Source organism: Phyllosticta citribraziliensis, assembly GCF_038025025.1.
Source record: "Phyllosticta citribraziliensis strain CPC 17464 chromosome Unknown J3D65scaffold_5, whole genome shotgun sequence".
Lineage (NCBI taxonomy): Eukaryota > Fungi > Ascomycota > Dothideomycetes > Botryosphaeriales > Phyllostictaceae > Phyllosticta > Phyllosticta citribraziliensis.
Window position 1 is genome coordinate 866,108 of NW_027117342.1, and position 24,240 is coordinate 890,347.

The 24,240-nt window shown below is 54.9% G+C and overlaps 8 protein-coding genes across 8 annotated transcripts; 4 read left to right on the plus strand and 4 right to left on the minus strand.

The window, feature by feature from the left end:
- Positions 1–2,812: 2,812 nt before the first annotated feature.
- J3D65DRAFT_552511 (TAP42-like protein) lies at positions 2,813–4,051 on the minus strand (the record flags this gene model as incomplete). The annotated part of the gene is made up of 3 exons (XM_066797083.1): positions 2,813–3,400; positions 3,479–3,797; positions 3,825–4,051. 3 exons carry the CDS (start codon positions 4,049–4,051, stop codon positions 2,813–2,815), a joined length of 1,134 nt encoding a protein of 377 aa, XP_066656017.1.
- Positions 4,052–4,738: 687 nt separating this feature from the next.
- J3D65DRAFT_552106 (dsRNA-specific nuclease) lies at positions 4,739–9,534 on the plus strand (the record flags this gene model as incomplete). The annotated part of the gene is made up of 3 exons (XM_066797069.1): positions 4,739–5,487; positions 5,538–5,648; positions 5,697–9,534. 3 exons carry the CDS (start codon positions 4,739–4,741, stop codon positions 9,532–9,534), a joined length of 4,698 nt encoding a protein of 1,565 aa, XP_066656018.1.
- Positions 9,535–10,953: 1,419 nt separating this feature from the next.
- On the minus strand, positions 10,954–12,759 carry J3D65DRAFT_323918 (nucleotide-diphospho-sugar transferase). Its single transcript, XM_066795359.1, has 4 exons — positions 12,553–12,759; positions 11,650–12,495; positions 11,288–11,576; positions 10,954–11,227 (listed from the first exon to the last, which is right to left on the minus strand). Exons 1-4 carry the CDS (start codon positions 12,598–12,600, stop codon positions 11,163–11,165), a joined length of 1,248 nt encoding a protein of 415 aa, XP_066656019.1. The 5' UTR covers positions 12,601–12,759; the 3' UTR covers positions 10,954–11,162.
- A 518-nt stretch (positions 12,760–13,277) lies between these two features.
- On the plus strand, positions 13,278–15,887 carry J3D65DRAFT_602366 (topoisomerase II-associated protein PAT1; the record flags this gene model as incomplete). The annotated part of the gene is made up of 2 exons (XM_066798118.1): positions 13,278–13,411; positions 13,469–15,887. 2 exons carry the CDS (start codon positions 13,278–13,280, stop codon positions 15,885–15,887), a joined length of 2,553 nt encoding a protein of 850 aa, XP_066656020.1.
- A 947-nt stretch (positions 15,888–16,834) lies between these two features.
- Positions 16,835–18,401, minus strand: J3D65DRAFT_621674 (U2-associated snRNP A). Its single transcript, XM_066799987.1, has 5 exons — positions 18,230–18,401; positions 18,107–18,150; positions 17,753–18,013; positions 17,566–17,700; positions 16,835–17,508 (listed from the first exon to the last, which is right to left on the minus strand). Exons 1-5 carry the CDS (start codon positions 18,306–18,308, stop codon positions 17,323–17,325), a joined length of 705 nt encoding a protein of 234 aa, XP_066656021.1. The 5' UTR covers positions 18,309–18,401; the 3' UTR covers positions 16,835–17,322.
- A 943-nt stretch (positions 18,402–19,344) lies between these two features.
- Positions 19,345–20,057, minus strand: J3D65DRAFT_621681 (PHF5-like protein). Its single transcript, XM_066799988.1, has 3 exons — positions 19,928–20,057; positions 19,705–19,879; positions 19,345–19,648 (listed from the first exon to the last, which is right to left on the minus strand). Exons 1-3 carry the CDS (start codon positions 19,942–19,944, stop codon positions 19,514–19,516), a joined length of 327 nt encoding a protein of 108 aa, XP_066656022.1. The 5' UTR covers positions 19,945–20,057; the 3' UTR covers positions 19,345–19,513.
- A 220-nt stretch (positions 20,058–20,277) lies between these two features.
- On the plus strand, positions 20,278–21,368 carry J3D65DRAFT_602369 (pinin/SDK/memA domain protein; the record flags this gene model as incomplete). The annotated part of the gene is made up of 3 exons (XM_066798119.1): positions 20,278–20,294; positions 20,346–20,916; positions 20,970–21,368. The coding sequence occupies 3 exons, from the start codon at positions 20,278–20,280 to the stop codon at positions 21,366–21,368; spliced, it is 987 nt and encodes a 328-aa protein (XP_066656023.1).
- Positions 21,369–21,764: 396 nt separating this feature from the next.
- On the plus strand, positions 21,765–23,566 carry J3D65DRAFT_323982 (epoxide hydrolase-like protein). Its single transcript, XM_066795360.1, has 5 exons — positions 21,765–22,242; positions 22,299–22,351; positions 22,422–22,529; positions 22,615–23,064; positions 23,148–23,566. Exons 1-5 carry the CDS (start codon positions 22,161–22,163, stop codon positions 23,472–23,474), a joined length of 1,020 nt encoding a protein of 339 aa, XP_066656024.1. The 5' UTR covers positions 21,765–22,160; the 3' UTR covers positions 23,475–23,566.
- The last annotated feature ends 674 nt before the right edge of the window (positions 23,567–24,240 follow it).

Genomic DNA, 24,240 nt, shown 5'->3' on the forward strand with positions numbered 1-24,240 from the left:
GCCCGCCATCCCACACCTCAACGCTTCCCGCTGCCCGCCGCCTCCCGCCTGCCAGACAACCAGGGCAGCCTGGCCGGGTCCTCCTGGCCACGCCAAAGCGGCCATCACAACGTCACTTGTTGCGACACAGACTGACGCCCTGTGCTGCTCTGCCCCTGGTCCGTCGCACAGCTGCTGCGCACCATCTGCAGCTGTCCGCTTGGGTAGAAACAACCGCCCGCCAACCCAAGCAAGGCACTCGGCCAGCGCCTCTCTTCGCCCTCGTCGCCCTCTTCTCGACTTCATCCGGCCGTCATGACTCTCGCCAATGTCAAAACTCCAATCACCATGTCTGGCTGCTATCGTATCGATTCGGACCAGACCGACGCCATCGAATCGCTCGTCCGCCCTGCGTTGGCTCTCGCCCACCACCTCGATTTCTGGCCCGCAACTCGCAGCACGACGCGCAGGCGGCAGCACCTCGATGATCCCCCGCTGTATGCTCCTGCAACGTATGGATTCACCGACTCTTTTCTCAAATGCGAGTCGACTCGGAATGGCGTCGAGAGGGCCCATGCTGCGGCGTCTTATCCACGCCCCCAACCCAGCCCGCCGCGAATTGCAACCGATTTCCTCCATACAGCTAGGCAATTGGGCACTGATATCAGCTGAATCCAGACGATTAGGAAGTGCGGAAATGCCCCCAGCCAGACCCATGCAAGGAGCATCACTTCGGCAGGCTGTCGATTTTGCGCATCCCGGCTACCTATCAAGACGTGCATCACGACGTGGTACGAAAACGGCGTTCCCAGTGTAGGACACAGGGCCAGCCAACAGCATCTGCAGCAACACTACTTGCACCTTGCAAAGCGCGGCAACAATGGTCCTCGTACGATTCACGTTCGGTGGAGCTATCATTGACCAGCACAGGAATACGTCTGTCCATCCCACGCATCCAGGTGCAAGAGACATGGCGGCGGCGGGCGCCTCCCGTCTTGTCTTGCGATACGCCGGGCCATGCAGAATCTCTCCAAACAGGAGCTAAGCTTTTCGGGCAGCCGCGCCCGCCTGCTCGTCTCACTGCTCACGGCGAGCGGTGCACAGCGTCCATGATCTGCCTTGCCTGTCCACTGACCAGCTGAGAAGTGGACCTTTGTTGACGCGCAGCAAACAGGGCAGGCCACGTCCAGACAGACAGGCTATTGCTGCAAATAGCACGCACATGCGTCAAGCTGTGGCCGTATCACGCAGCATGCGTCAGGTGAAAATTTCTGTCGTCCATCGCGTCGCGCGCCTCTCGCAACAACAACAACAACATCCAACTCTACAGCCAAAGAGGAGACGAGGATCTGACCGGAGAATATGCCACAGGGCAGGCATGTCATGCAGACGCCGTGCCTGCCGTGGTGTCCACAGGCTGCCAGCCCCACCCATCCACTCACTTTTCCTCGTTTGATTCCGTCTGTGGCTCAGCTTGATACAGACCATCCGCAGCAAAAAGCCCCATTTGTTCCCTGAGACTTTTCTCCAGCCATTGAAAGCTCCAATCGTCGCCCTGATAGGTAGGTACCTATCATATGAAGCAACCGGAGACTGCGACCCCACGCCAACATGACCATCAATCATAGCTCATTCGCGATAAGTCGGGGCCAAAATGGTAGGTGGCCAAGGTAGGCAACTCGTTGGCAGACGGAGCCAGGCAACAAACAGCACAGCCCAATCCATCAGCTGAACAGCCTTCAATGACATTGACTACCCGACATGATCACCGTCCCATCACATCTTTCTCATCTCACCCACGCACATCCCCAGCATTCATTCGTTGGCCACCATGGTGCGCGGGACCCCTGATCACAGCTCTAACATGACAGACCAAGCACTACCCCCCTCCCCCACGGTAGAAGCAAACAGGAAAAAGAAAGCAAAATTCTGTACTTCGAGGGCGGGAGTGATGGAGCGGACCGCTGCCTATACCGTTCCCAACACTAGCCAACGGCAGCGGCACGCCCCCATCCGTCCGCCCTCCCGTCCTCTACACTAGACACCGATGCACAGGGTCCCTACCTTTCCTTACTCAGGCAAGCGTGGGGAGAGGGGGCACCGGGCAGCAAAGAAAAACATCAACGGGCCAGCTGGGCACGGGCACTGGGTGCACTGCAAACGACTCATTGAGCTAGGGCGCGGAGAGCTTCTCCATCAATCAAGCAGCACCGCGTTGGTATCGGAGATTTGCAACGTGGTTTGTCGACGCTATGGTAAGGGTACTGCACATTATCTGGGGGCCAGGAGACGAACGGACCCGCGGGCATTTGGATGGATGCGGCAGGTCCCGGTCGCGAATGTGAATGCGGATTTGGGATTTGGCCCGCTTGCTTCCCCTCTCCTAATCAAGTGGTGGTGGTGGTGTTGGTGGTGGTCTCAAGTTCCGAGGCTACATACATAGCTATCGGTGGTCTGGGAGTTTGTTGGAGTGGTGGTGCGCTTGGGCCGAATGGGTGTGGTGCGTTTGACGGGATGCACACATCAAGGACACATTCGGGTCGCGCTGTTTGATAGATGGGTCTACGTTTGTGTAGACCGGCCGTTTGAACGCCTTCTGCATGAGACGTGTCGGGTTGATCCGAGGGGCTTGTGGGTGGGGTAGGGTCGGTAGCAGATGTGCATGACGTTTGAGCTTTGCTCTGTTTGGTTGCAGCGTGAGTGTCTCCGTGCTCTCCATGTTGCCAGCGGGTTTGAAACTATTGGGACGGCTAGGAAGCATCTGTCGCAAGGCACAAGCGCCATGATCGGGAGGTCTCTCTCCCGCAACGGTTTCTACACACCTACAAACGCATCAACCTCTGTTCATGGTGTTCCCCGCTCCCTTGGGATTCTCCTCCGTGAACTCGTCCCAGGCCCGCGCCTTCATCGTCTCCTCATCCGCCTTGTCGAGATCATCCTCATTCGGCTCGGGGCGCATGCCCGACTGCTCGCCGCCGCCCTCGATGATGCCGCCGCGCCGGCGCTCTTCGTCCAGGTACTCGTCAATCGTCATGGTGGGCAGGCTGTGGTCGGGGCGGAAGACGCCGGCCGCGACCTGCTGCCGGTTGTCAAGCAGTGTGAAAGGTCTCATGGGCTTCCCGTCGGAGCTCAGCAGCGGACCGTTCCTGGCCGTCAGCGACGACAGCGGCGCATCGAGCCGCTCAGAGTACCCGACGCCGCCGCGCACCCGCTGCCGCGCGTCTTGCTCTGCGGCGATGGCGTCGGGGGAGGCGCCGGTTGGGGCCGGTGCTGGCGGCGCCAGCGCGAGGATTTGCATCTCCTGCGCAATCGACTCGAGTGCTGCAAAGGCCGTGTGCACGTTGAATGCGATGTTGGTGAGATGCAGGTCTCGGAGCGCTGCGTCGTCGTTTTGCAGCGCGCTCGGGTTGGCTCGTAAATGCTAGATGTCCTGTTACCACACGTGCTCCAAGAAAAATGGAGATGTACCACGATTCCGTGGTATTTGTGCTGGACGTACCTCGAGCTTGGTCTTCATATCCTTCTCGGCGCGGAACCGCGCAATCTTGGTATCGCGTCGCGCGGCAGCATCAGTTGTCGACGCCGTCGAAAAGGAATCCGGGGCGTCGGTGTACTTTTCAAACAGCTGGGCATCCGACTTGGACAGCAAGTCATAAGAATCGAGGAGCTTTAGGAACTTGGCATAGAAGTGGCGGGCCTTTTGCAGATTCGACTTGCGGAAATCCGGGCTGGTGGCTTTTATCCTTTGCGCGAGCTCGGCGATGTAGAAGTCGATGAGAAAGTATCTATGCGGCTGGTCAGAAAATGACGTCAAGCGGCTCGACAGGGCGAGGGCGAGGTCCTACTGCAAGTCTCCCGACGAGACATCTTCCAACGATTCGTTGGGACTGAAGAGCGACACTTGGCTGGCGACTTTTGAGCACTCGTTGTATGTGGCGATGGCGGAGGCGAGGCTGTCCTGGTACTCTTCGCTATTCGAGTTGTAGGACGACTCCAGGGCCTGGCGCTTGGTCTCTGCGTCGCCGAACAAAGCGCGCAGGCTTCTGGGCTCTTGGTCTGTCGTACTGCTCATGATATTGACGGTGATGGTTGTGATTGCGGCGATGAAGGACACAGCAAAAGGTAGAGACTGTCACGTGTGGTCGCGATGAAGGTCCGGACGGGATGTTGATAACGCACGGACCACGAGCTAGCGACGACGGGAGCTGCAACACCACCTCACGCCCACGCCCACGCGTCACAGGAAATATCCCGATCATCAACACGGCCCGCGTGAGGGCAGCTCTGCCTTCAATTCTTGCGCATCCATGGAACTGAGAGCCTGAATCTATCTCAAGCCTGGCGGTGCCAAAGCCCGTGGGCTGGCCCGGCAGCTGCGCAGGCGGTGGTGCTGCAAGTTGGCCCGAGCGCCGATGACTGCAAACAAAAGGGAAGCTTAAGGACAACTGCTCGTCCTCCTGCACCTCTGCTTCCATGACTTGACACTCTCTTCGATCCTCCCAAAGATCAGCTCATGCACCAAGCTTGATTGAAGTTGTGCTCTGCTGTGAGGTGCCAGAGGGACCCGTTGCTCTCACGCCGGCAGGCTACTTTGCCCTCTGTCCAACAGGGCCTGTGATCTGAAGCCATCTCGACCATGGATCAAGCTCGTCTTGAGAGAGGAGGCCCATTGCCGACAGATGAAGTCGACAGGTCCAATGAAAGCTCGGTCAATGTCGTCGATGACAAAAACTCCAACTCTGCTGACCCCACCTCGATCATGAACGATGCAGATGCCATTGCCGCCCAGAATGAAGCAGACGACGTGGATTCAGACAGCGATGACGACCTCCCCATCTCCAATCAGGCAAAGGACTCGACAGAGAAGCGCAAGGCCCAGAATGCTGCTTTCAACTCGTGGGTCACGCAAAAGGCCGAACAGGTTACCCAGAATGAAGTCAAGGAGGCATTGAAGACGACCGATGACGAGGTCCTCTCTGTTCGGAACATGCTCGCCAAACAAGAATCCAATGTCATTGCAAGCCCAAGGGAGTATCAGATGGAGTTGTTTGAGAGGGCCAAAGAAGACAACGTCATTGCCGTTCTTGACACCGGCTCAGGCAAGACCTTGATCGCTGTGCTCCTCTTGAAGCACATGTTGGAAAGAGAAGTTGAAGATCGTGCGGCTGGAAAACCTCCCAGGATCTCCTTCTTTTTGGCAAGTCTCCCACCTGGCAGCTGTATTCCTGCTAACACTCTCAAGGTTGACTCGGTCACCCTGGTGTTTCAGCAATTCGCTGTCCTCGAAACCAACTTGGACTACAAGGTCGATCGCTTCTGCGGAGCGATGCATTGCGAGTTGTGGTCCAAACACACATGGGAAAAGCACTTTGCCGAAAACATGGTCATCGTCTGCACTGCTGCTGTCCTCAACCAGTGCCTGATGCACTCTTTCATCAAGATTGATCAAATCAACTTGTTGATTTTCGATGAGGCTCATCACGCAAAGAAGGGCCACGACTATGCCAAGTAAGTCAGATCACAACACCGAGTCTATGAAAACTAATTCTTGTCCACAGAATCATCAAGGACCATTACGTTCCCATGGAGGAGAAGTCCCGCCGCCCCAAGATATTCGGCATGACGGCTTCTCCTGTCGATGCCAAGGTCGATGTTGGCCAGGCTGCCATGTTGGTTTTCCACACTCCATTTTCTGGGCTGCCGCTAACTGTTTGCAGGGAATTAGAGCGATTATTGCACGCCAAGATTGCAACGACCAAGAACCTCGATCTCTTGCGCAAGACAATCAGCAAACCTGAGGAGGTCGTGGTCAGATACGATCCTCTGCGCAAGCCGTTTGAGACACCACTGCACGAAAAGCTCAAGGAAAAGCTCGGCGACATCCCGGCATTTGATACACTTTTCGAATCTGCTAGCAAGGCCAGCTCTGAACTTGGAGCTTGGTGCGCCGACCTGTACTGGTCTTTTGCACTTGCAGACGAAGAAGCTCGCAAGCTGGAAAGTAAGCGTGAGCAGGCTTTCCACAGGGACAAGAAGAGGAAGACGGTCTCTGGACTGGATGCAGAAATCGCACGGTTGAGAGAAGCCGTCGAAATTGTCCATCACCATGAGTTTGGACGCCCAGTAGCAGAACTTACTCACCTCAGCTCCAAGGTTCTGGCGCTTTACCGTTGGCTTATGCGCCAATTCGAACGACCTACCGAGTCCAGGGCGATCGTTTTTGTTCAGCGTCGACAGACTGCTCGTCTCCTCCACGAGCTCTTCTGCCGTCTTGGTGGACCATACTTGCGGCCTGGTATCATTACTGGCAACACGTCCAAAACCGCTGACTTAAACATTTCGTTCCGCAAACAAGTCATGACCATGATCAACTTTCGGAAAGGCGAGGTCAACTGTCTCTTCGCAACATCGGTTGCTGAGGAGGGCCTCGATATCCCAGACTGCAACCTTGCGATTCGATTTGACCTTTATTTCACCATGATCCAGTATGTCCAGTCCAGAGGACGCGCCCGGCACAAAAACTCCAAATACGTCCACATGATTGAAGACAAGAATCAGACGCATGAACAGACTGTGCTCCTGGCCAGAAAAGCCGAGAGGGCGATGCGCAAGTTCTGCGAGTCGATGCCCGAGGACAGGATTCTGCACGGCAATGACGCCGACCTTGAAGACTTGATGATCACTGGAAAGGGATTTCGCACTTACACGGACCCGAAAAGTAAGGCAAAGTTGACTTACAACGAGAGCTTGGTCGTTCTCGCTCATTTCTGTAGCGTCCTTCCACGCCAAAGCGACGTCACATCTGACCCGCTTTACATCATGTCTTCGCAGGGCGGCAAATTCATTTGCGAGGTAATTCTCCCAAGCCAGGCACCGATAACCTCTGTCATGGGACGACCCGCGAGCAAAAAGGCGATTGCCAAACGATCTGCTGCTTTCGAAGCCTGTCTGCAGCTGCGACAGCAAGAATTTCTTGATGAAAATCTTCTTCCGATTTACACCAAGCAACTCCCCGCCCTGCGAAATGCAAAGCTTGCCCTCAACTGCAAAAAGACGAATTCATATGAGATGATGACGAAGCCTGCTTTCTGGGCTGATCTTCGTGGAACGGAGCCCGTGGAGCTGTATGCTACAATCATTGAAATTCCAGATGGCCTGGATCGCCCTTATCAACCACTCGCCATCTTCACCAGAAAGCCGTTGCCCGAAATCCCGAGCTTTCCTCTCTTCCTAAACTCTGGCAAAACGAGCCGAGTTGACCTGCGGCCCGAAAACATCAAGTTCACATGCAGCCATGAGCAGCTGGTGAAGCTTTCGAGCTACACCTTTCGCATTTTCTTCGACATTTACAACAAAAAGTTCGAAGAGGATATCGCGAATCTGTCGTACTGGCTAGCTCCGGTGATGCCTTCCTACATCATGAGGGGGAATCGTGAGGATCTCGAGGAGTTGCTTGACTGGCCTGCTCTGGAAGCTGTTTACAAAACAGACGAGCACAAAGGCTACAGGTTCAGGCGCGGCGAGTATCCGGACGACTTTTTGCTGAACAAATACCTCGTGGACCAGTTTGACGGAGGCAGGCGTTTCTATTCCGAGAGGATCAATACTGACCTAAGGCCCACTGATCCTGTCCCTGAGGATGCAATCAGGGCAAAGAAACCCGAACAGAGGACCGACATCCTCAACTACTCAATCAGCTTGTACAAGATGTCCAGACAGAAGCAGGACCCCATTTGGGACCGCCAACAGCCAGTCGTCGAGGCCCGGCAAGTTTTGCACAGACGGAACATGTTGGCTGAAGCCGAGACAAAGGAATTGGACCTACGCACGAAAGTCTACCTCTGTCCTGAACCGCTCAGAATTTCGGCCCTCAAAGCTGAGGCGGTTACGACGGCGTACGTATTCCCGGCCATCATTCATCGTGTCGATGAGTACCTGATCGCTCTGGAGGCTTGCGAAATGCTGGGCATCAATGTTCTTCCAGAGCTAGCCCTCGAGGCATTTACGAAAGACTCGGACAATACCGAGGACCATACTGGAGAGGTCATCAACTTTCGACGTGGCATGGGAAAGAACTACGAGCGACTCGAGTTCATGGGAGACTGTTTCCTGAAGATGGCGGCATCCATTGCTCTATTCGGACAATGTCCCGACGACAACGAGTTCTTTTGCCATTGCAACCGGATGAACATGGTCTGCAACCAAACTCTCTTCGAGACGGCCAAGAAGATTGAATTGCCCAAATACGTCCGCAGTATGGCGTTCAATCGCCGTACCTGGTACCCAGACGGTCTCAAGCTCCTCGAAGGCAAAGGCCACAAGGCGGGCGGTGAAAACAAAATGAGGCATTCCCTGGGAGACAAGTCAGTTGCCGACGTCTGCGAAGCTCTCATCGGCGCTGCATACATTACCCACAACAATGTCGATGTTTGGGAGCCTTCGCTCTGGAACGACGCCGTAAAAGCTGTCTCGAAGCTTGTTTGCAAGCCGCTGCACACGATGGAGACTTGGTCTGGCTACATGGACGTCTACCAGCGTCCTGCGTACCTCGATGGCGCTTCCCCTGCCGCCGAGCTCGAAATGGCCCGCAAAGCTGCTCTTGAACATGCTTACCAGTTTCGTAACACGAAACTCCTTCGCTCAGCCTTCTGCCATCCATCCTATCCCATCTCCTGGGCCAAAGTGCCGTCCTATCAACGTCTCGAGTTCCTCGGCGACTCGCTGCTTGATATGGCGTGCGTCAACTACCTCTTCCACCGCTTCCCCGACAAGGACCCGCAGTGGCTGACAGAGCACAAAATGGCCATGGTGGGCAACAAGTTCCTCGGCGCGCTGTGCGTCAAAATCGACTTCTACAAGCATCTCATGTACAACGACTCGCAGATCGAGCACCAGATCCGCGAGTACGCCACCGAGATTAATGAAGCCGAGGCCGAATCACGGGGTGCACGCGACTACTGGGTGGCCGTCAAGGAGTCGCCCAAGTGCCTGCCCGACATCGTCGAAGCCTACATCGGCGCCATGTTTGTCGACTCCGGCTACGACTACGGCCAGGTGGTGCGCTTCTTCGACACGCATGTGCGCTGGTTCTTCGAAGACATGACGATTTACGACTCGTTCGCCAAAAACCACCCGACGACGCGGCTGCACGCCCGCCTGAGCGAGGAGCTGGGCTGCGCCGACTACCGCATCCTGGCGCGCGAGATGGAGAGCGTCGTCCCCGGCGCCCCGACAAAGTGCGTCGCCGGTGTCATGGTGCACAACCAGGTTATCGCCGAGGGCATGGCCAGCTCGGGCAAGAATGCAAAGGTCAAGGCTAGCCAGGCCGCGTTGGAGAAGCTGAGCGGCTTGGTGCCGCATGAGTTTCGGTTGCAGTATGGCTGCCATTGTCGCGTTGAGGTGCAGGCTGAGGGACAGGATGACGTTGTGGGTGGACCGGGCCGTGACGGCGAGGCGGTATCGCAACAAGATGTGGCGATGGTGGCAGAGGGAGGAGCTGCGCCAAAAGCGGAGACGGCGACGGCTGCGGCGCAATCTGCGGACAGCCTCATTTGAGGCATGACGACATTTTCCACCATGACGAGCGTGCGAACGAAGATTCCTTCAAACCAAGATTTCCCATTTCTTCTCCAATGCTCTGGCTCAAACATCGGAAGAAGGCCAACAGCCAGCCACGAGGCAAATCGACATTTTCCACGGTTGAATCAACCTCTCTCTCTCTATCAAGGTCTGCAGAGAACGGCACTCGACGTGTGCAGCCGGCCATTTCCATCTGAAGTTCTCTCTTTCTTTTCCTCTTTCTCCCCTTTTTCACGTCCTCCACTATTATCCCCTTTCTCTTTCTCTTTCTCCCTTCCTCTACGATCTCAACGAGCGACCAGACATGAATGGACCAGGCAGGCGTACAGGCGCAAAGGGTGCAGTGTCTGGCTAAACTCGAAGGAAGAAGGAACTGCTTCTCTCAGGCTCTAGACAGATGAGTAGAAAATGATGACGATGATCATGAATTCCAACCAACCGAACATATTGACTCGCGTGCGTGCTGTGAGCCAGTGATCCGATTTCTGTTTCTCACTGCCTGTCGCACGGTGCATACGTGTAAGTGATGATGAGATAGGGATGAGGGATAACGCGCCAGAAGTCAAGGCTGCTTTGACCTGCCTCTTCACCATCACGACCGCAAAAAGGCAAGACAGAGGAAAGAGGAGCCTAAGGGAGCAGTAGACGTAGCAGCGGCAGCAACAGAAACAGCAGAGAAGCACACAAGGATAATGAATACCAGTTAATTCAACTGACACAATAAAACTACAACTACACCGACCGACGGATGACCGATACCAGCATACGATACCAGCGGCAAAAATGAAAGCGGACAGAGCGAGCAGCCATTCCACACTGATGACACACACACACACATAACACCCCTGACGCTGTCCATCCACCCTTGATCCGCAGTCTCCTTTCCTCTGCTCCTTGCATACATGCATGTACGCCTTCCATCCGCCCATCCCTCCAGCAGTGTCGTCATTCGCCAAGGCCCGGACAGCAACAAAAAAAAAAAAAAAAAAACAGACAGGTAGCGATACAGCGACGACAACACCATAGACTATGCGAACCGGCTTTAGAGCAAGGGCAATAATGCAGGGAAAAAAGAAAGTTGGACATTCCTTTTGCAAGCAGCGCTCCGAGAGGGAAAGTGTGTAGACCGAGTCCCCCGAGATTTTTGTTCTTGTTTTCTCATCTTGACAAAGTTTTCGTTGTGACATCGGAGAGGCGTCGAGCAGGGCGTGAGTGATTTTGATTGTTGAGACATCACGAAAGAATACGGACAGAAAAGCAACAAGCGCAGGGCCACAGTCAAGAAATAGTTGCAACTTCCGCCACCAAGACGGGAGCCACGTTGCTCACCTGATGTAATACAATCCGCTACTGTCGAGTGTAGCTCCTTCGTAATAATTCCGACTGCGCCATGCGAAGAAGCACAAGACGAGGAAGACGACGACAGCCGTGATGCGGATGCCAGTGTTGACGAGCAGGATTGCGGGCCAGGGAGCTCTTTGAGGACCAGAAAGACATGAATCAGTTATTCGCCAGGCCGGATTTTCGAAATTGTGAATTTGGTGATTGGATAGGTTTGAAAGAGATGGATTTCTCTTCATCTGTGTGGAGGAAGATTGTGATGTCTATTGCTGCTTCTCATACCCCTCTGGCTTCTGCATGTTGTTGGTTTCGAAGAAGCGTGCCGTGCCTGTTGTGCGAGCGGGATTAGCATGTCAGCCCTTGCAAGCGACGATCAAGGGGTTCTTACATGAATATCCGTTCCAGTCAAAGTTGTCCTTGGGATTGCAGTGGCACTTGTTTTCAGTGCGCACCTTTTCGCTCGTAGGGCAGTGAGTAAAGGGCACGTGGTAGTATGCAATGTCGTCGAAGAAATGAAGCTCGTTCTTCTGAAGCATGAGACCGGCGGCGATGGAGTGAACGGGAGCGTCGCCCCAGCGTTCGTAGAAGAAACCACCATCCTTGTCAAGGTGGTCGAAGAAGTCAAGGTAAGCCTGGCTCCGAAGCCAGTCGAGGTTGCCGATTTCGAAGTTTGACCACTACGAGTCATGTTAGCAACCTTTTTGTATTTTTGGCGTCGCCTGCAACCGTGATTGGAGATGTGGAACATACAAAGTGACAGTGGTTGTAAGTCTTGCCATCGTCGTCGCTGAGGAAAGACATGGAGTTGTCCTTGGCAATGTGCTGAGGGTACATTTGCATGAATGTCTTGACGCTGTCCCAGAGAGTGGGGATGGTCTCGACGTATTCGTACAAACTGAGCACAAAACTGTACTTCTTCTTGTGCTCGGCCATGAACTTGAACGTGTCGTATCCAATGTCGCAGAAGAGCTCGATGCTGGGCTCGACGCGCCAGTACCACTCGTAGTCCAGCATCAACGGGTGGCGGAAGAAGAATCCAGACTCGTAGCGGCACATGTGGCGGTAGCTTATGGAGTCGCCGTAGATGATTTGCTTCTGCTTCATTTCGTCGCGGACCTTGGCGGCCTTGTTCGTATCGATCCAGGAGGGGAACGACCAGTGGTCCGAGTTAATCTTGCCATACTTGGTCTTTCCCGAAACCAAGGAAGTGGTGACTTTGATGAAAGTGTCGTCGAAGTCGTTGTCATTGAGGAAGACCCAGTCGTAGTTGTACTTGCGGTTGAAGCGGTCCTCGACTTGACGAATGGAGCGAGCAATCTCCCAGACATCCGAGTTGCGCGCCAATGTGACAAAGGTGGCATTCATGCGCTCACCCGGAGCCGTCTCACCCAGACGGTTACCAGAAGTGTTTGGAGTCGTGTCCTTGTCGCTCGAGACCTTGGGCTGGCTCGAGGCGTCCTTGACGCCAGAGTCGGCGCTGGTGGGCGCCGAGCTACCCTTCCATTTGGAGCCCTGCTCTTTGATGATTTCGCTGGCGCTCTGCAGGCGGGCACTCGGGACAGGCGAGGAGGAAAAGAAGAAGACGAGGAGAAGGCACTGGAGTCGGACAGTCAGTCAGCGCAAGCGCGTGGGCAGGGATCGGGAAAGGCATACAATGAAGGCGAATATGATGTAGCGCAGGTAGCGCTGGGTGCCGGCCATGGCGTCTGATTTCCCGGGAGAGAGAGAGAGAGAGAGAGAGAGAGTGAGAAGTTCAACGCGGATCCCGCAACGGGGTCGCCAGGGAAAAAGAGCGGATGGAGAGCAACTTTGTAGGGGGCTGGATGTTGTTTCGGCGGAGGGGCGGCGGTGGTTTGCCGGTCAACAGAGCGGTGCAATACGAGATGCGATGGGTCCGCGCAGGAAGAGAGTGGAAGAAGAGGGCAGACAGGACGGGGGAGAGGGCGAGAAAAGGAAAAGACGACGAGGTGAGCGAACCAAGGGCGCGGTGGATTGGATTCCTCTTGTGGTTACGCGGCCACTAGAGTTGCGGCTTCCACAGTCCACAATGGCGACGACAGCAAGGGAAGGGAAGGGCAGGGCCGGGGCCGGGGCCGGGTCGACTAACAAGGGCAAGGGGCGGCCTGTGCTGGGCCCACGCTCACCTCCAGTAACTGACCTGACTGAACTGAACCCCATCGCTCACCCACGCACCACGGCCATCCTATCCATCATCGCTCATTGTTTGCTCAATCAGCGCCGTCTTACTGTTCGCTCCATCTTGATCCCCACCAGTCGCCCGGCCGCGTCCTGCGCGCCACCGACCTCACCCATCAGCGACTAGAAAGACGCGTCGCTGGAACCTGCGCTCATCCCACATCATCACCACCCCCGCCATCATGTCCTTCTTCGGCTTCGACACCACCCTGCCGAGGGACCGTCCTGCTCACCACCCCTCTGCTCCAGGCTTTGGACAGACCCCCGACCCATGGGCTGGCCTGTCCAGAGGTGCATCCGCCAACGCCGACGATGCGTAAGTCTCATCGCCATCGCCTGCGTGCTGCCCAACCTAACCTTCTTCTCTGCCCAGAATTGACTTTGAAGACACCTACGACGGCCTCGGCGACCGCTTGGACGAGACCGACGATGCCTTCAACGACGAGACGTTTGGCGGCGAAGAAAACAATGTCGGCAAGGATTTCGACTTCTCCGGCCAGACGGCCAAGGTGGCCGACACCATGCAAGAAGAGCAGATGCTCTACACCGTCCGCCAGCCCCCCCGGAAAGAGGAGAAGCAGCCTGCCAAGACTGGCTATGAGAACTACCAGCAGCCTGGCTACATGGGAAATTTGGAGGCCAGCGCCGACATTTGGGGCTCCATTCCCAAGAGGTCCACTCCGCAGCAAGAGTCTTACAAGCAGCCCAGTCCCGCTCCCGCTGCTGCTCCTCAAAGGAAGTTCATGAGTCTGGAGGAAGTTGAGGCGGCTATGCTCGCTCAGAGCAAGCCAAAGGCACAACACGCGAGCCCTGCGCCAGCGGTCCAGCAGCCAACTCCACCGCAACCTCAAATCCAAATGCCCGCCGGCCCTCCCCAGCAATTTCCGCCTGGCTACCCGCAGCACCCGGGATTTGGAGTTCCGCCGCAGGTCCTCCAACGCCCCCAGCAATTCGTCCAGCAGCGTCCGCAGTCGATCCCGCAACAGCAAATGCCGTTCGAGCTTCCAGGCCAGGGTATTCCGCAGCCTCAAGTCATGCAGCACCAGATGCCGGAACATGCGGCTCGAGCAACCCCTCCGCAGCAACAGCAAATGCATCAGCCCCCTCCTCACGCCCAAATCCATCAGCCCGTGCCTCAACAGGCCCGTCAGATCCTGCAGAACCCGAATCGTCTTTCCGGTCACGGCCAGCCGCTTGCCCAGTCCTTCAACCGCATACCTCCTTCTGGACCAGCGCACAACCGCGGTCCTTCCTACCAGGGTCCTGTGATTACGCATCCCGAACAGTTGCTGCGTCTGTCGGACGCTGAGCGTGCTGCCTTTCTCGAGGAGGATGCCAAACGTGCTAAGAGGATACACAAAATTCACATGCTGTCCAAGGACAACGGTCTGATGACGCCCCAAGACAAGAACTTCATCACTCGCATACAGCTCCAGCAGCTCGTGGCCGCAACTGGAAACATTGACGATCAGGGTCCCGAAGCGGCATTGGCCGAGGACTTTTACTACCAGGTCTACTCGCAAATTCGCGGTGCACCAAGGCAGAATCCTCACCAGCCTGCAAACCAGTTTGCTCAGACCTACCTCTTCCAGACCGGTAGCCGATATGGCATGGGCCGTCGCCATCACCGCGGAGGCGACAACCATGTACAGCGCATGGAGCAACAGGTGCAACGCGCCGTGGAGGCTGCCAAGGCCAAGCCGAAGAACAAGCAGCTCGTCATCGAGGGCAGCCTCGGCAAGATTTCCTTCAGCAATGCCAAGACTCCAAAGCCTCTGCTCAACATCAAGAAACCGGAGAACAGCGATGCGCGACCCAATGGCCCTGGTCGTCGTCCAAGCAGGGTTGCCAATGACGCTGCTGACAGAAAGACTGCGCTCCGAGACATCGAGGCGATATACGGCATTTTGATGAAGATGGAAGATCACGAGCGTAACATGCCTCCGCCTTTGGGCGAGGAGAGCGACCCTGAGGAGATTCAGCTGCACATGGAATGGCGCCAGAAGATTCAAGACCTCAACCAGAAGCTGTGGCGGAGCTTGAAGGTCATGGAGCCAATCATGCCTAACTCCAGCATCCCGCATCCTTTCATTGCTATCCTGTCCACTCCCAAGGGCAAAAAGGCCATCCCTCGCATCTTCCGCCATATTGACGAGCAGCAGCGCGTCACGATTCTCACCATGATCGTCGTCCACCTTGATACTCTCGACGTGGTTCAACACGGAATCCCGGTGGACCCCGCAGTACCCCTTTCTCGATCCGTGAAGGAGGAAATAGAACTTTTTGCACACGCTGTTATGCCGCCTCTCTTTGCCTACGTCAATGAGGCTCCTCTCAACATCGTCATTGGTCTTCTCGGTCTTGTTCTTGAGCGCACCAACATTCCAGTCCTCGTTCGGACCAAGATTGGTCTTTCTATTCTGACCATGTTCGTTTCGCGCGCCGAGCTGGTCAAGCAGTCGACTCCCCCTTCGCCAAACGCAGCGCAAGATCTTCAGCAGATTGAGCAGCTTTACAACCGCCTCTTTGATGTGATTGAGCCGATCTTGCCGTACATCTTCCCCGGTAGCGTCAAGGACGACGAGGACGTGTACGTGTGGCAATTCCTTGCAGCCATGGGGGTGGGAGCTAGCGCAGAGCAGCAACAGCGCCTGGTGCTCGGAGTCAAGGATCGCGTAATGGAGACTGTCAATGTCTGCAAGGCGCTGCCGCAGGAGCTTTCAGCGGCTCGTTTGGGTCACGTCAATTTGTTTATGCGTGCCATTGGCCTGGATGTCGAGCTGCTTGGGTGAGCAACGAAACCTTTTGGAGACGTTCTTTTCATCCCTCTCTTTATCCTTTTTTCTTTTTCCTTCGAGCCGCGCAAGACGGACTCGATTGGTTTGCCAGCGCGGCGACATGGCGATCACGACGGAACCAAGTACAAAACAGGTGCGCGGATGATGTGGTTTCTTGAGACATAGACGATTGATGGGCGGGCTTTGCTTTCCTATTCTCTTGATTTCGAAGCAAAGCGAAATGCGAGCGGGGAATTCAAAATGTACAAATATGATGGTCTTGCGAATACATGGGGCGGATGGATGAGCAGATGAGAATGGGTTGATGAGGTTTCGAATGGACTGCGAATAGCGTTTGCGATGAGAAACGACTGGTGGACATCATGGACGTTGTCAATGAAAAGGTGGTGGTTTTGGGTGGAGGGGCGCGGGCATGTTTGGGGCGGATCAAGAGAAAAGACAGCGAGACAAAAGAGATATGATGGCAGTGCTTTTGTCCTGAGCTCTTTGACCAGGCGTGTACATGCCGAGGTTCCAAATGCAATGGATTCGTTTCGTCCAGCTTCGCCGTCTCATGGCTCCGCGCCTCCTCATCTGCATTGACATGCGGCATCATCTCGTTGACAGTCTATTGGGGCATGTCAAGGCTTCCGAACGGTGGGGTCGATGCACAGAAGGAAGGAAAAGAGACGGTGCACGCGCTTCTAACGTCGGGTAGAAGCAAGGGCGTGAAGTGAGTGAAGGGTGAGACGAGACGGCTCGAGATCAACGAGACAAGGCCGGGCGGGCGCGATGGACGCGATGCGACGCGACGCGAGGGGAAAACGAAGTTATGTGGGCGCAGGTAAGATGCGGTGATAAGAAGGTATGCGGCGGTAGATACCTGTACATGTAGGGGCCGGCAAGGAAGGGGACACACAGGAGAGGGACGAGAGATGGACACGATCAACAATCATCAATTCCATTCGATTCCATTTGCCAAACGCGACTCTGCAACTCCTCCTCGTACTACGCACTCAATCAAGCATGTGAAGAAGGGCCATTTTGTTGCGTTTGCAACTGGTATATTCTGTCTGATTACAAGTTGCTGGAACGGGAAAGGTGGATTGGGAGAAGGGAGACAGAATGGCCTCTCTGGTTGACAGCTTTCCTTTTGGTGTCTGCTACCACAACAACGCCGTAAACGCCAGGCCAGCCAATGCATTGTGGAAAGAAAAAAAAGGGCCAAGGGACTACCGTCGATTTGTGGGGGGCCGACGTCTTTTGCGAGTACTTTCGTCTCCTCTCTTGATTCCACCGCTGGCCTTTCCCAACTTTTCTCCTCGAAGCTTGCGAACAGACGTGCTGGCTCCACTGGAGACAATTCCCGTGTGGCTGCTTGTGGTGCTGCGCATGCGAAAAAGACTTCTTTTTACATTGCTCTTTTCGTCTCGGAAGGTAACTCGAAAAGCTAGATGGAAATCTTGCCCGACTCGATCATCTGCTGCAGGCGGGCAACCTCGTCCAGGGTCTTTGCGTTCTTGAGCAGCTCCTTGATCTTTTCGCGCTCTTCGCCCGTGAGCTTCGTGAGGCCGGCGCTGTTGGACTTGTCGGTGCCGTTGCTCGTGTCAATGGTGGTGGAGCGCTTGCTCATGATCTGGGGAAAATCTTGGTCAGCGCTAAAAGGGTCGATAGGAAAATGATTGATGCGCACCTGCATCGCCAGCTCCGTGGGCTCCTCTTCCGTGCCGAACGACTCCACGGCTTTTGTTCTCTCGGCCTGCGTCACGCGCTGACAGTCGAGATAGTGGAGGTTCTTGCAGCGCCAGATTATCCAGAGGCGGTAGTGCTGCACATGATTTAGCTGGCGAAAATTGAGGGAACATTTTGTGGCCGCCTACCTCGTTGCTTGTAACCGGGTTCCCCATGAGGTGGACCGAAGTCAGCTTCTGCAGCTTGCCCAGCGGATCCAGATCCGCCAGCTCCTTAATTTTGTTATCCGTAGCCATCAAGTTCATCAAGCTTGGCAGCTGTTCGGCGATGGTCGGCTGGATTTGCTGAAGACGGTTTTTGCCAATGAGGAGCGTACACACGCGGGGGAGCTTGGGAAAGTTGCCAAGGACGGTGATGCGGTTATCCACGAAGTCGATGCATTCGACATCCTAAAATTTGGAAAGAGTCTTGTCAGCTTCGAGGTTTCTTGATTGTTTGCGCTGCTCCAGTTCGGCGCAAAGAAGAAGCGGCACACCACTTACTTTCGAAATGGTTCCCATGTTTTCAATCACGGTGATCTGATGGCCTGTTCAAGGCAGAAATGATAGTATCAACACAGCTCCTTGCGACTCAAGTGTAGCATCTGTTCTTCTCAGTGTACGCACCTCTCAGCAACAGTTCGCGCTCACCGAGCGGGTTGATGTAGGACAGGGCATTGCCGATGAGCTCGGCGGACAACCGCATTTTGAGTGGAAGATTGACTCAGGTCAAGTCGGCGCGGCGAGAGGGTACTTGGGAGGAAATTGGTTGGATTGTCGCAACGTCGCGTGCTGGATGCTGGAGTTTGGTCGTGGCAGTCGCCGCGACAATCTGCCGCGAATGCCCTGATGGGGCGGTTTCCCAGGCGGTCAGAGCTTATGCCAAATCTTACGTCATCACCCACTGGTACATCACGACCTCATTCTGCCTGTTGACATTGACAATTCTTGCTCTTTCATTATATATTGAGATGGGGACGATATTTGTCTTTCAGATAATGGCTGGACATGGCCCTGTACTGTGCCAGCCCCAACGTTTTAATACCAGTCATGCAAGAGCTGGTTTAGGAATTGATGGATTCCGGCCTCGGCAGTCGACGTCCATTCTCCCTCCATCTTCTTCCCTTCTCTTTGATTACCTCTTCCCCCGGCTTGTAACGCTGTGGACGGCTAGAGCTTACCAGCGACTTCCCGAATCTGGCCCTTGAACGACATCGAAATTTCGACGCAAGTGCCTCGGCCAACTTCGAAAATCCAAGCTCCCACATCGAAAGCTTTGAGCCAGCTCCAACATTCATCGCTCAGCTGTACGTGCTTCGTTCTGCGTTGATTGATTTGAATTCGGTGCATGTGCTTCTAGACTGTGCAAGAGTGGCGATTTGGTCAAGGCTGCCAGTCAATCACGAAGCCGGGTTGGGGGAAATCTGGAGCACCCTGCAAGATGCTCATACGGGTGAGCCCAATGGCAGGAAACAGAGCAAAGGTCAAGCAGGCGTATAGCTTCACGGGTGCAGATGTCGAGCTCGGGCACACGCGTGGCGACTGGAGCTTGAGCATGTCACAGACAGCCATGAGCCACTGTCATGTTAGTGAAATGGGCCGCGAAGCATTATGAGGCGGCCTGGGCATCGTCAGCTCTAGTCCCGGCTCGAGGGCAGAAGTTGCCATCGCAAGGAGATATCGTCAAATGACACCCAGCAAGAACCCGAGAGGCGTGTACACACGCGCAGGGACGGGCAACTGTGGTAAAGAAGTCAATGATTGTTCGAGCCTTGCTTTGCTAAAAAGGCCTACCATGATCCCATCATCAACAATGCGCACCGTCCCAAGTAGTTGTCGAGCAGTCGAGCAGCTCGAGTGAAACCCTTTCCCGGCCACCAACTCCAAAGCGCCAGTCTTTTGCTCCCGCGATCAATGATTTCTGAAATTCTTTTTCTGGTAGAACAAGTCTGTTCTCGAACTTCCCAGGTTGATGATCTTGGGACAGCCGTCGCGGTCTTTCTCCAGGCGCGTGCACTCGAAGCAGTAGAAGGCGTCCGAAATGCCCTATCGACGTCTCATGTCAGTCTCCTGCCGGGGACATTGTATTCCTAGCCACTCACCTCGCCGCCGCAAACAACACATTTGTTTTGGTAGTTTCCAAAGGAGCATTCGTCGCAAATGCGCACCAAAGTAGTGGGACGAACGTAGCTGTCGCAGACCGGGCACTTGCCGTCGCATTTGTCGCAGAGGCGTCCGATGGCGATACCGGGCTGCTTTCGGCACATGACCAAGTCGCTGAGTAGCTGTTAGCATAGCTTCATCCCGGGGCGCGCGAAAACTTACGGGTGGTGGCGAGACATGTTGGACGAGGTTGTGCAGCTTCCGCAAGCGAGATGATTGAGCGTGTAGGATTAGTTGTAGCGTAAGTCAACTCTTCAGCGGCAAGTCTTGGAGGTAGGAGAGGCAATGGATTGTTAAGCGGTGGTTCACGACGGAGCTCCCGTTCGAAGGCACCGCCGCGGAATTCGATGAAGTGATAAGATAAGATGCGGCAGCTTAGGCCGCGCCTCGGCCCGGCGCCACACGCCTCTGGATCATGTCGCGTTGCCGACGCCGCAAGATGCACTTCGTTTCCCCAGTTGCGCCTGACACCTCTGCCATTGCTATTCCTCCTTTCGCTTGCTGATTTCAACATGTCGGAGGAAGAACCGTGAGTACCGCACATTGGAACCACATGTCCCCGCTGACTCGGCTTGCTCAGAGTCCTCGCCTCGGCCGTCTTCGTACCTGACAATTCCCCGCCTGCCACCTCTCCGCCTCGCGACGCTCCCTCTCACAAACGAAGACAGTCGTCACTTTCCGATATCGGTAGCAAGCGTCCTCGTCTCAGCTTAGACCGCACCAACGATGAGTCCCAAGATGGCCCTCCGGCAGAAAACACGACCGACCGCGCCGCTGATGGTCGTGTCGACCGCCGCAGGAACGGCAACGTGGAAGAGCGCAAGCGCGGACAACGGTTGTTTGGAGCGCTACTAGGCACACTTTCTCAGAGTTCTTCATCGGCGGCGCAAAGGCGACGAGCGGATATTGAAAAGAAACAACAGGAGAAGCTGAAGCTTCAAGCCGAAGAGTTCGACCAGCAGAAGAAGCAGAAACTGGAAGATCTGCTGGTGGTGAGGCGCAGAGAGCAAAAAAAGTTTGACGAGCAGTCGGTATGGTGGCCCCGGGGAATGAAGACTGGACGATTACTAAGTGCTCAGCAGATGCGCATCCGGCACTCCAACATGCTCGCCATGTCTCACTTTCTTCAGACGGAGACTGATCCCAAGCTTGTACGAATGTGCCCTTTTACGTGGCTAGAATCCCTTGCTAATTAAGATGGCAGTATTACAAGCCTTGGGAATTGAAGGCCGAGGAAGAAGAGACCATAAAAAGACAAATCGAAGAGGCCGAAGCAACTGTCGACAGGGAACTCGAGGAGTTTGAACAGCACAAAGAAGCTGAGAGGCAGCAGGATGAAGAAACGAACGGCACGACAGCTCAGGACGAGGTTACCCAGCCGGCAGACACGGTGAAGTCAGAGACTGGTAATGACGAACGCCCCAAGTCGTCGGATCAAGAAGCAAGTGAGACTACTAGACTTGAGCAGGTAACCTCGGAGACGCAGCCAGAAGCCCAGCAGGACGACAACATGAGCAAAGAAAACGATGACAAGAATGACGAACACGCGCACGACAATGGTGAAGAAGTGCTGGAAGCGGAGGAAGACACTGTAATCTACTAACGCCTTTTTTGGCCTGGGACCCAACTGGTTCCTTTTGGCTTGTCTGTTACTAACGTCTTCGTCTTTTGAGGATTTATTTGGGCACAGCATGATACCATAGCGATAACAGTCCTGTCGATTCAGGAGTTGGTCGGTTCAAAAAACGGCGACGCTGTATACTAGCGCACGATGATCATATTCGAATGGACCAAAGCAAAAGGTTCTTATTCAGGAGAGACCAACGGGCCGTGGTGAGTGGCATTTCCAAGAGTGCCATAGACGGAGCGCTTGACCGAGAACCATGCGGCGCAACATCATCGTCGGCTTGTCAATCAAAGTAGCGCGCGCAAGCCTCTAGTCCATGACTCTCGATTTCCTAAACAGATCATCCAAGACTATTGCATCACTGTCTTCATGTGGCATTTGACCCGGCGTGGCTTGGCATGAGGGGTCAGATGTTGTCCTACCCGTTCGTGGAGTAGTTCAAGAAGCGTTCGCGAACAAGGTCAGCCTGCAGCGTCAAAAGCATCCAAGGATTACTCACTGCTGTATGTGGCATGAAATTGGCGAATGGTGGCATGAGGTGGTTACTCGGCAGGCTGAACGACCGGCGAGGAGCCCCGTTCAGGGAACCTCGGCCTAACTGATAGGGCTCCTGGTGCTCCACAAGTTTCGCCCGTAAAACGACGGCACAGACCAGACGGATCAGTATATTAACGACGACACTGTCCCTGACCTCCACGGTTCTGAAGGCGGTATTGAAGTGCTTTGCGAATTTGTTCAGTTGGGAGCTTCCGACACTTGATCATCACCATGGCGTCAGTTACGCCGATCGACCCCATCTCAGACCCACGTGTCGAGCACAAGACGGCCGTCCTTAATGGTCACACGTACCGTATGTCTGCGAAAAGAATTCAAATCAAGGCATTGAAGAGCTGACTGCTTTGCTAGATTACATTCTCGGTGTGCCAAAGAGTGGCCAGTTTAAGGCCACCATCGTTCTTGTAGGGCAGCAATGACAGACTGCGACCATTTTAGGAAACTCTACTTACCCATCGTCTACTCGACTTTCAGGTTCATGGATGGCCCGATCTCTCATTCGGTTGGCGGTACCAGATTCCTGCTCTCATCGAGATGGGCTACCGCGTCGTAGCCTTGGACATGATGGGATATGGCGGCACAGTAAGTCCTTCCAACAAAACGCAAATTCCAAAGAGACCAGTCCTAGTAGTCTCCATTTGAAGACGTCAATATCTGACTGTCCCAGGACGCCCCGAGAGTCCCCCCCGAATCCATCAAGTTGTACGGCTTCAAGCGCGCGTCCGACGACATTGCGGAGCTAGCCCGCCAACTCAACGCGCCCAGGATCGTTCTGGGCGGCCACGACTGGGGTGGAGCTGTCGTCTACCGCGTTGCGCTGTGGTACCCGTCGCTCATCTCGCACGTCTTCGCCATCAGCACGCCTTACGCGCCGCCCACCAAGACGTACCTCTCGCTGGAGGACGCCGTCGCCGGCCCGATCCCGCAGTTCAGGTACCAGCTGCAGCTGGCAGCGGGCGACGCCGAGGTCCTCACGACCAAGGAGGAACTGCGCAACTTTATGAAGTTTGTCAGCGGTGGTCGCGGTCCGAACGGCGAAATTGGCTTCCATCCGCTCAAGGGTGTCATTTTGGAAAATCTGCCCAAGCTGGAGAAGGGCCCGTTTATGACTGAAAAGGTGCGTTCTTGATCCTTGGTCACTGGACGCATGAAATTTGCCAGAAAGATGGGAGCGAGCGAGCGATTGTCTGACTCTCACAGGAACTCGACTTCTACGCCGAGCAATACTCGCGTAACGGCCTGCACGGCCCGCTCAACTGGTACCGCACGCGGCAGGCCAACTTCGAGGACGAGCTCGAGCTGCGCAACGGGCCCAACATTGACTGCCCCGTCCTCTTCATCGCCACGGCCAGGGACGCCGTTCTCAAGCCCGAAATGTCGCTCGGCATGGAAAAGGTCATCCCCAACCTGACCAGGACGAGTGTGGATACGAACCACTTTGGCCAGTGGGAGAAGCCGGACGAGATTAACGCCATCTTGAAGGACTGGAGTGAGAAGGTTGTGTTTGGTGGCAAGAGCTCGCTCTGAGCGCTTTTTCTTGGAGTGGTTTAGCATTTGAAAGGTTGGGTGCATGCGTGGGGACCTGGCTGCATGGAAATGGTGGATGGCAGCATTCGCATATCAGGGTGTTCTCTGTTGCTTTTGGTTTTATTGAGTAGTCGCTCACAAAAATTCAGTCAGTGAAAGTTCGAAGAAGATTCAACGACCGGGTATGCTTCCAGTGCCAATAATCACCGCTTCAGCTGTATTTGCGTCGTCTCGCACAGCAGTCCCTGGAGTTCAATATATCGCACTGAAGGATAGCATCGATCTTCTTCGCCTGACTCCCGCCCCAGCAGTACGAATCCTATTCCTCTTGCACCGCGGCATATTTTGGGACCACGAAGGGGACAGCGGTTAAAAAAGAGGATGTTAAAGCTTCCATTCACACGCCAGAAATTTTCTCTGAATGCAAAAAGCGTCTGAAAAGACCCACCTGAGTTACCATTTTTGGCAATTGCGTTCAACTTTGAACGTCTATTGAAGAGCGGACGCTTGAATGCTCCCAGCCGGAACGTCCACCACCCGCGCTAGACATCTAACTTTGAATGTCTACTGAAGAACAAACGGTCGAATGCTCCTAGCAGGAACGCACTATCACCTGAGCTACCCTTTTGAGACATGCCATTTAACATCGAACGTCTATTGAATAGCCAACGCTCGAATGCTCCCAGCCTGGACTGTCAAAATCAGCGGCTCCCATTGTTGCCTAAAGCGGCAAGTTGATGTGCCGTGCCTGCTTGGTCCGAGCACT

Coding starts and splice junctions, on each gene's coding strand:
- J3D65DRAFT_323918 (XM_066795359.1), bottom strand. CDS start 12,600: ATGGCCGGCACCCAGCGCTACCTGCGCTACATCATATTCGCCTTCATT. Junction 11,577..11,649: donor CTTACAACCACTGTCACTTT/GTATGTTCCACA, acceptor CATGACTCGTAG/TGGTCAAACTTCGAAATCGG. Junction 11,228..11,287: donor TGACTGGAACGGATATTCAT/GTAAGAACCCCT, acceptor CTCGCACAACAG/GCACGGCACGCTTCTTCGAA.
- J3D65DRAFT_621674 (XM_066799987.1), bottom strand. CDS start 18,308: ATGCGGTTGTCCGCCGAGCTCATCGGCAATGCCCTGTCCTACATCAAC. Junction 18,151..18,229: donor GCGCGAACTGTTGCTGAGAG/GTGCGTACACTG, acceptor TGCCTTGAACAG/GCCATCAGATCACCGTGATT. Junction 18,014..18,106: donor ACATGGGAACCATTTCGAAA/GTAAGTGGTGTG, acceptor TCCAAATTTTAG/GATGTCGAATGCATCGACTT.
- J3D65DRAFT_621681 (XM_066799988.1), bottom strand. Junction 19,649..19,704: donor GTGTTGTTTGCGGCGGCGAG/GTGAGTGGCTAG, acceptor AGACGTCGATAG/GGCATTTCGGACGCCTTCTA.
- J3D65DRAFT_323982 (XM_066795360.1), top strand. CDS start 22,161: ATGGCGTCAGTTACGCCGATCGACCCCATCTCAGACCCACGTGTCGAG. Junction 22,352..22,421: donor TTAAGGCCACCATCGTTCTT/GTAGGGCAGCAA, acceptor CTCGACTTTCAG/GTTCATGGATGGCCCGATCT. Junction 22,530..22,614: donor TGATGGGATATGGCGGCACA/GTAAGTCCTTCC, acceptor TGACTGTCCCAG/GACGCCCCGAGAGTCCCCCC.